The sequence below is a fragment of the Carassius gibelio genome, chromosome B16 (genome assembly GCF_023724105.1).
Source record: "Carassius gibelio isolate Cgi1373 ecotype wild population from Czech Republic chromosome B16, carGib1.2-hapl.c, whole genome shotgun sequence".
NCBI lineage: Eukaryota > Metazoa > Chordata > Actinopteri > Cypriniformes > Cyprinidae > Carassius > Carassius gibelio.
This window is the reverse complement of record NC_068411.1, coordinates 17,460,094-17,469,895: the sequence shown is the minus strand read 5'-3', so window position 1 is coordinate 17,469,895 and position 9,802 is coordinate 17,460,094. Positions and strand designations below refer to the sequence as shown.

Below are 9,802 nucleotides of genomic sequence, written 5' to 3'. Positions count from 1 at the left end.
ATACTTGTTGAATGTGTAGTGGTCAGATGAAGTCCAGCTGAGCACTGAAAAAAAAAAGTTCAATAAAACCTCATTCAGATCACTTTATTTCCTGCTTTCTCTCACTGTTTTCTCTGCCACCCCCTTGGCTGATACAAATAATTAACTAACTAACAATTGAAAAAAAAGGCAGTTCTAACTGGTTTGGGGTTTTAACTGGTTTCTGATACCAAAGAAAACAAATGTCTTCTGACAAATTCTGATAAAAAGACTGGATCCACATGTTTGGCTTTCCTAAGTGTTGAAAGGTTCTAACAATGCATGCAGATTTTACAAAGATCTGAGCGTCTGCAACCTCTGAACTATCCCACTGTCGGAGGGTCTCATGAAAAGGAGCCTGCAAACCAGCTGCAAGACTGCAGTGGCATCTAGTGGAGCTGTCCCTTGTGTGCAGGCGAAGAAAAGAACAGACATTTATGATAGACAAAAATTGTTTTCAAATGATCATTCCTAATTTTACTGCAAATATTTTTTTTCTTGGGTTTTACTATGACACATAATAATCTAGCATTAAACAATCAACACCTAAATCACAAACAGCAGCATGAAAAAATCAGCAGATGGCAGTAGAGCTCTGATTCTGTTACAAACATTTCCACAAAATGCAGAAGAGCTTGAAAAAAGGAGGCTAACAGAATAACTAATTAATGGCTAAAACTACAGGTGGTCACTTTTTTATAGAATAAAGAATAGAAAACAATTTTTTCAAACAGAGCATTTTTAGCCATCTTTCCTTAAATATATGTTTTTGTGATGAACAGCTTTTAATCTGATCTCCCGGCCTGTTCAGATGGTATAGCTGGGAGAGCAGTTGACAAATGCAGCAGTCCAGACCAGCCTGATTAGACTGGGAGAGCAGCTAAATCAAACTTCAAGCAATGCATTACATGGACGCTTACCCAGACACAAAGTCTGCATTTTGATGTCAGAATACAACATTTAAACACATACCAGGCACAGATACTAGTCTATACAGACTGATTTGCCAAGTGAAATGTGCTGTGTGTGTTCCACTGAATGCGCTTTAACCACATGTTTCACATGTCTGCAAATGTTCAACAGTATCCCTGAGGATCATTTTATGGGCTGCCGTATCGAAATCTGTTTGAAGGATCTCAGGTCAGTTGAGGAAACCCGGCCTCAGCTAGGTACGGATGACGTGGGAATCTCACTTCTCAATTTGAGTAGTCTCTCACTGCGTTGACCCTCAGTTTCTATGACGTCCTGCTCCTCAAGGGATTGGCGGATAAGGGACTTGAGCAAGGGCAGACCAAGGCCAGTTGTGGCAGAGACTGGGATGATGTGCGTGAAACGCATTAGGCTTTTAGGGATGACATCCTCAGAAAAGAGGTGGCTTGATTCTAGAAAAGCACAGCATCAATTACAAGAGTTATCAACTGGGGAAAACTGCACATACACAGCCATCAAGCTCAATGCAATGAAAAAAATTATCACATTAGGCCTGCACAGACTGCCAAAATAGTCAATAAGAGTACAAACCACTGACCTTCCCCTTGGGAAAAAATGTGGTACATATATTGGTGTAAAACATGGCCTTTGTAACAGATGCTCTCAGACTTCTTTTTAAACACAATGGTGTATGTTTAACTGATATCAATTTACACACGTGATGGACATCAGTTAAGACCATCTATGGTATCTCCTTTGAAGGCATCCTGAGTAAGACGCAATCTATCAATAATGCAACCACTTTCTAGATAAAAGCATCTACTGTTGTGATATGAAATTTCTCCTACGCACCCACTATACACCTAAAATAAAAAAAAAAAAAAAAAAAGTCTAAAGACAATTCTTGAACAATATGCTTAAACTGCCTATATAATAAAAAGGCCCTACATTTCCATTTGCTTCTAATAAAACCTACCTTCCTGGTTCTCCAAGTGAGCTTCCAGTTCTCGGAGATGACCCTGAGCCTCGGGAAGGTCCATCTTATTTATGACCAGGATTGCCGGCTTGCCTAACAGCTCCTCCTTATACAACTCCAATTCCTGATTAACAGGGAAAATCAAGATTATATTATGCATAATAAATGTATATGTAGAGGCATTTCATTCAGAAAAGTAGTGTTGTCGTTTTTGTTTCATAGAACTCACGCCATATATACTGTGTCTGCTAGCGTGAGTGTGTGTTTGTATTTTTGGCTGAATACAAATTTGAAAAGAATGATATTTATTTGTAATATTTTGCAATATTATAAACGCCTTTACTGTCCCTGTTGATCAATTTAATGCATCCTTGCAGACCTTGCAGGAAGTGTAAAGTATAGTGAATATTATTACCTTGGTTAAAAGCAGCACGGTTTCAAATGCAGACCTAAACGGGGTGTTACTAGCCAGCTGGAACCCACAGACGTCGACCTGAAACATCAGAACGCCAGATTACTATACAACTCTCACAGTCACTAACATTTGAGTTCACATAACAGAGAAGACGCAGTACCACAAACATGAGCTGCTTGGTTCTCTCCACATGCTTGAGAAACCTGTGTCCCATGCCTTTATTCTCATGAGCACCTTCAATGAGTCCTGGTAAGTCTGCTACTGAAACCTCCAGAGAAAAACAAGCTTCTGTTACTCACTCTGCCGTCAGTCTGAAGAATGACACACCATATAATATAAAATCCTGTTGCTGGTTCCTCGAAAATGTACATTGCATGTATATATTGTATATACCTATATTTTGGTTTAATTCTCCGATTAGGTCAAAAACCAAGCTTGTTAAGCAGAATACAGTATAAGTGCTAAATGCTATTATTTCATCACATTTTGAAGAGCCTGTTATCCTACCTGCTTGTGGTCATTATAAATAACCTTTCCAATTTCAGGTCTTAATGTTGTGACTGCAGGGGGGAAATAAAGGAAAATAACAAGACATAATTGCAAAAGGGGCAATTTTGTATACATACATACACACACTAGTATGCTGATTTAACTAATTAGTAACTGATTAGCCGTTCTCACAGGAGTAGCTGGCAATCCTGGGTTTAGCATGAGACAAAGCAGTCAGCAAGGAGGATTTGCCTGCATTGGGAAACCTGTCAAAAAAAAAAAAAATACAAGCCCAAATATATTAGAATGTTTGAAGGGTGTAAATACACATTCATGTACAGTGAAAACAATTAAATTAGAAAGGTCACAATTATGAAACTTGACTTTTGAGAAACATCGAAATAATATATTTAAGAAATAAGATGTTTTTATGTACCCAAAATAGTTTATGCATCATGTATTTTTGCTTTGTAATTTCACTTTTTTTAAAGCAATACTTTCCCAGTCCACATTCTGTGCCAACACTTACCCTACAAGTCCAAGATCTGCGATGAGTTTAAGGTCCAGCCGTATCTGTCTGGTTTGACCTTTACTGGGTAAGAACCCAGAGGTAAGAGTGCCACCCTGACCACCTTTGGCCACCAAAAGACTGTCTCCTTCAAAGTTCAACTCTCCTATAGAGAAAATAAAAATAAAATGACCATTAGATAAAACATACAGAGTACAATATGAAAGGGAACAAACAACATAAAATAGCATTTGAAATAAAAGTGCAAAGGTGAGATAACGTAGAAAAACATTTCAAATATAGGCATAAGAGTGATGTGAGAGGAAAACCTAGATGATCTAGAAGTTATAGAGGTGTGTGAATGAAACTACCTAAGATTCTCCCATCGTCTGATGTAACACTGATCCCAACAGGTGCCAAGACCTGCGTGTCCTCTCCTTTGGCCCCTCTCAGAGCATGAATACTGACAAAAACACCACACAATACTTTACTTGCAGTATCTACACAAAAAACAACCAGACTCACTATTCTTGAAAACAATTAAACATTATGTGTATGTGAAAAGAGATGACAGGAAAGCACATTAAACACTTACTAAGGCACATAACCAACATTTTTCCATTGTGTTGTATAACAGAGCAATTATTTATGATGTTTGTTCTTCAAAAAAAATGAATTGGTCATTATATAAAAAAAAGTACATTACTTTTTATGCACTTTTCTAGTTTTAAAAGTCATTAAACAGCTTTATGACAGAAGCAGTCCAAAAATAAACATTTCTCTAAAAATGTCTCACATTTAACTTGTGCACACTCTCGCCAATCATACACACAGGGACAAAAACTTGTTAAAACATGTTAAAGATTCACAGGAAAAACAATTTTTATTTTTTTACCGGCCATGAAACTCTTTATGCAAAAACATGCTGTTAATACTACTACAATAACTAAACATATTTATGTTTTTAATTTGTCCTGCTGGTGCATTTTTCCCTATTAATTATAGCCATTCAACATTACATTATATATGCACAAACTACACATATTCATTTTTATTCAAGCTAAAAGTTAATCAGCGACTAGAACAGTGCAATAAATGTCTTTTTCTTTTGTTCTTTGATTTACATCAATGACATATTTCAGAAGGTTTCACTTTATAATCAGCACTGTCTCTTTAAAACCTGATGCACATTACGCAGGTCTGACACATATCTGATTTTCTTTGCGGTCATTTAAAACTTTATAACTAATATAAAACTACGTTTGTAAAATAACTAGCCAAAACCACGCATTTGAAACATAACTGTGTGTGTTTTAGTCCGCTGAAGCGCTGCTGGTGGGCTGTCTGAAGTGGCTCAGCATATGTGTAAAAGATTTGGGAATGCATCATATCCTCTGCATGGAGCAATTAAAATTTCATAATATTCGAACAATATTTCAGAGATCCCACTCTGACACAAACAAACAAGAGGAGAGATCGCACAATCTGTTACTGCAAATGACTGTTTTAAAGTCATCTAAATCCAAAATAATTATCAATTTAATATCAGGTATCAAAAATAAATATACATTTGAATGATCTTATGGATTAAAGACACAATAATACATTGAAAAGCGAAAAGACAATACTATTTTACCTGAGGTATTACTGACAATTGCCATTTTTCTCACACATTAATCTCTTTATTAGAATTAAACTGGACTCACCTGCTGTTTGAACCAACACCTGCAGTGAATCGTTTGTTAGGGTGCTTGTCCTTGATTTGCTTCAGTGTAATGCCTTTTTTGGCCACCACCCACACGTCTCCACCATTTGCCCCATGTCCCCCTAAACGGGGCAAACCCATTCCTCCACTCCCACCCTTCACATAAAGTCGTATATTATCCACAAAGTTGCCATACTGAAATAAAAGAGACAGATAAAGTTAGTGGAATGTTATTTTTGTGAAACTGTGTATTTCACTCCTGAATGCATGGAAACTGTCAAGTATGAACAAATAAAAACGATTTCAGAACAAATGTTACATTATTTGCAAAATTCTGCCTATTATTATGTCAAAGAATTTGAGATGTACCTGTCCTGCACATTCACACTCTCTGGTTTCATCAAAAATATCTTAATTTATGTTTGTAACATAACATGCATGTGCAGGCCCTGAAAAGTATGAAAATAGATCTAGGAATTATGTGATTGTTGGATTTTAAATCAGCGGGTCGAGGCATCAAAAGTAACCAAGTAACTAAGATGTTTTATGGATGGTAACTGTAATATTATTACAGAAATCGTATTAGTAATCAGTTACAGTGGTGTAGACAAACCATTCATTTCACACACTTCACACAAGTGGACTTATTAAGAATGGTTTAAGAAATCCAACCTAAACGAGCCCCCTGCCAGCAGCATAATAACGTCCCTTTGAACTGACAGCTAGCAGGAAATTCCATTTGTAGAGCGAAGACGCACTGTTAAAATATTCGTTCAATTAAAGAGAGAAAAATAGAAATCCCAATCCCCCTTGTCAAAATGACGCACTTTGAAGCATACTCAATATCATTATGGTTTGTCTGGGCCCTCTGGGTTTAACAAACGTCAAGATTACAGCAAAAACACATCAGGAAATTTACCTAGGCTACTTATTCACGTCATCCTACAATTGCTGACCTACAGTGAGATTAGCCTATGAAAAACGCATTTTTTCATTAATTTGTGGAAATATTAAAACCGAATTATGGATAACGTTAATTATTTGGCACTGTCATATGTCATCTTGAATATGCCACTAGTCGGCTAATATGCTTAACGCGTGATAAAAGTGTTTAGAGTGTATCTTCTTGGTTTGTAACAGTAATTAGTTACACAGTAATTTGCTGTAAGATCTGTTAATGACATATAAGTCACGAACTAAGCATGTGAAGGTCGGGTTACAACTAGCGTTAACTAACCGTTAGTTAAATGTCATTCGATAAACTCGGCAAAGATACCAACCTTCCGACAACAAACTCTGCTTGTCCAGACCATCCCGAAATAATTCCCCAAGGCAGAGATTGTATTAAAGTGGCATAAATCTGTCTGCTTTTAGTTACAACGTTACTGACTCTGCATCGTTGAAAAAGGACCAAACACGTGTGTACTTCCGGAAACATACCAATGTGTGCTATGATTGGCTGAATGTCCTGTCCATTACATGTTTCCGCCTCCCTCTGACAGCATAAGAACGTCGTAATTTTCAATAATCGTAGTGATAATTTGATCTCTATGAGGTAGTTACGCATATTTATCTGCGCACATGATTTCCACTGCCAGGTTTGGCTCCCTTTGTCATAAATAGTAAAGTTTTGTAGGGTGGATTAGGGTAATGTGGGACACTTTTAGCCATTTTGACTTGTGCATCATATTTCCATATGAAGCCAAAATGATCAAAATATTCATCATTATGAAATCCCAAAGATGTTCCCTATCTAAATCAAAAGAATGTTAATTAAAGGGGAAATGGCACATATATTCGTGCTCCTTGTTCCAAATTGTTTAAGAGTTTGTGGATTTTCTAATGTTGGACACCTCATGCTCAAATCTGGGACACTATGTTTTGGCTTATAAATAGTCACTTTTTTTTTTTTTTTACAAAGTAAACCTCACATTTAAACCTCACATAATGTGCATACTCACATTTGCTTAAATAAATTAGTAGGCCACAGTGTGTTTGCGGTCTTCAAAAATAAAAAATAAAATAGCATCCTATATGTTTATTTATGGAATGTTAAACACAATTTTATAACATAAATCTTATATTATTTGAAATAATTTATTGTTTTATTATTTACAACAACGATAATAACCATGTAATGAAGTCATAAAAAAATATAAAATATAAAACTTAATAAAGATAACAAAATAATTTAATAAAAAAAAAATTAAAAGATGGAAACTTTGGAACATGGAATGCCTTTAAACTGTTATTAAACATCTATAAACTTATATTATTATTATTATTATTATTATTATCATTATTATTTAAAGCTTGAGTTAAACACTTCATAACAGAAATAAGCAGTCCTGGGCAGCATGGACTCATCATGGTCCAGGATGCCATTGTCCTATAGTCACTAAATTGTGAATCTGGATCTTAAACCAAATAATATTGCTGCTTTATAAGCCCAAAAATTAAATGTATGGTATTTAACCTTCTTAATGCACATTTGATCAATTGAATATCATGGTATATTTGACTGTCTCACAGTATAATAGTCAAAACATGATCTCCCACTTTTGTAACAACCTTTTCTAAATTGGGACCACTAAGATTTCTTTAAATGGAAAATATTCTTAACACATTTTAAAAATATTATTGCAAAATTTGATGTTTAAATTAATCACAAATATAATTTGATAACAGTTTAGAACACTGTTTTATGTATAACAGATTTATATCCTTAACATTAATTTATTCCAAATCCTATGTTAATGTCATTTTAGTGAACTTTACAAGAGGTACTTCCTGTTTGTTGATTTTCTTGGCCACATTTCTGACATCATTTCCAGAAAGTCAAATGATTTCAATAACTTTACACAATTTTTTTTAGCCTCGATTTTTTTTTGTTTGTTTGTTTTTATTTCTAGCAAAAATAAATAATAATAAAAAAGTCTGCATTAAAAATATAATGAGATACATTTAGTCTAACGGCTAATTAATTTCTTATGTGAGATTATTTAGGTTTTGTCAAGCCTAACTGTCAAAAAGTATAATACTAATAAATAAATATTAACAATAAGCTAATTGTGAGCTCTAACTACAGGCTGTAATTCAATTATGTTCTTCACGTCAGGTGGTTTTAAGTGGAAGTGAAATGAGCTACAGTGACGCTTGGAACGTGGGCGCGCATGCAGCTCTTTAAAAGTCGTAAAACACTCGCTCAAAGCCAATTATTCGCATCAAAGACATGAACAGAAAAGCATCCACGGGACAGAAAAGACTGAACTAATCATTGTAAGTGAATTATTTTGAGTAGTATTTTACATGTAACATTTTGTAGGCTTGGCTTTTTTGTAAAGTTACTACTAAATGATTATTGTTGTTTTACATGGAGGTTTCTATATAGTTTGTAAGTATTTAAATGTAAAGGCTGGAGACACTGTGAACACTGTGTTTAATTACTTTTTGTTTTAAATATGCAACAGTTTTCAAGTCATAAAGGATTTCACTGTTGATTCCAACATGGGACGATTACTGGGATTCCTTGACAGCCAGTGGTGGCACCTTCTGTTAGTGTGCCCGCTGATGCTCGCCACCGCTTCATCGTACACTATACCCAATCTCGAGATGCTCAACACCGAGGCCAGAGGGGGCTTCAAGGCTCCCAGTCAGCTGGGCGAGATAAACCGCGAGTGCTGGGACGCTTCGTCACTGGCAGTAATACAAGCGCGTAAATTACGCGTTGCAGAAACAGTAGCTGGACTCTGGGACTTCATGACATACTTGAACGGGTCTAATCAACCCAAACATCAAGACATGTTTATGGACTTGGCGCAGGTCTTTTGGGAGAGGTATGTGGACTGTGTGCTGGCACGCGCGCACGGACTGGGCAGAAGGGCCAGTGCGTCCAGGCAAGAAATCATCAAAGTGTTAACTTATCATTCAGAAGGGATAAAGATCTAGATACTTTATTGCGTGTTTAACTTTTCATGTTTGTCAGATATAGAGATTGAATGTATTTTGTGCGCGCGCACGCGTGTGTGTGACTTATCAAACTGTAGATAAATTAGCTTGTACAAATAAATGTCGCAAAATATGTCAATGTCAAACATAATACATGCCAACCAATATGTATTACAAAATATATATTTTTAATAAACACATTGGCTATGCCTATGAATTTTCAACATGCCTCACACCTTAGAAATAAAAAGGGTTAGAATTAAAAAAAGGGTTAGGCCACCTTTTATACAAACAGTGGAAAAATAACTGGGTCATTAGGTGATCAATTTCAAGTGCTCTGGGAACTGTATAATAATAGGCCTAATAATTTAAAGGACATACCATTTATTCGTTTGGATGTCTAGAGTAAAATGTACATACTACACTTGGGGCAACACAATAGACCAAATTAACCTTGAGTTCAGTGAGTCATAACACCATCATTCTGGCAGATTCCTGCAGTGCCACAACAGTCTCAGACAATAATCACAATCAAACACAATACTGCAAATCAACATCCAATTAAGGTACCAGCTGCCCAATTACTCAACAACTACTGTGCTAAAATATACAGTAAGGTCTGGTGTGTTGTGTTGAACTTGTGTTGAAGGTGGGTGTACTATTATTGTCTCACACTTAAGATTCTTCCATGATTCATTTTAGTTATTTTTGTGGCATAATTTTTCTCTGCTGATTAATTTTTACCCATTTTACATACAAAAAGTTATTTGAAGTAGGCTACTGTATTAATAATCAATTAATGTGTAGAGACAT

The 9,802-nt window shown here is 35.7% G+C and overlaps 1 protein-coding gene across 1 annotated transcript; it reads right to left on the bottom strand.

The window, feature by feature from the left end:
• Positions 1–69: 69 nt before the first annotated feature.
• On the bottom strand, positions 70–6,488 carry gtpbp10 (GTP-binding protein 10 (putative)). Its single transcript, XM_052579452.1, has 10 exons — positions 6,322–6,488; positions 5,043–5,236; positions 3,708–3,799; positions 3,358–3,502; positions 3,021–3,094; positions 2,847–2,899; positions 2,500–2,607; positions 2,340–2,417; positions 1,925–2,048; positions 70–1,400 (listed from the first exon to the last, which is right to left on the bottom strand). The coding sequence occupies exons 1-10, from the start codon at positions 6,352–6,354 to the stop codon at positions 1,180–1,182; spliced, it is 1,122 nt and encodes a 373-aa protein (XP_052435412.1). The 5' UTR covers positions 6,355–6,488; the 3' UTR covers positions 70–1,179.
• Positions 6,489–9,802: the final 3,314 nt, after the last annotated feature.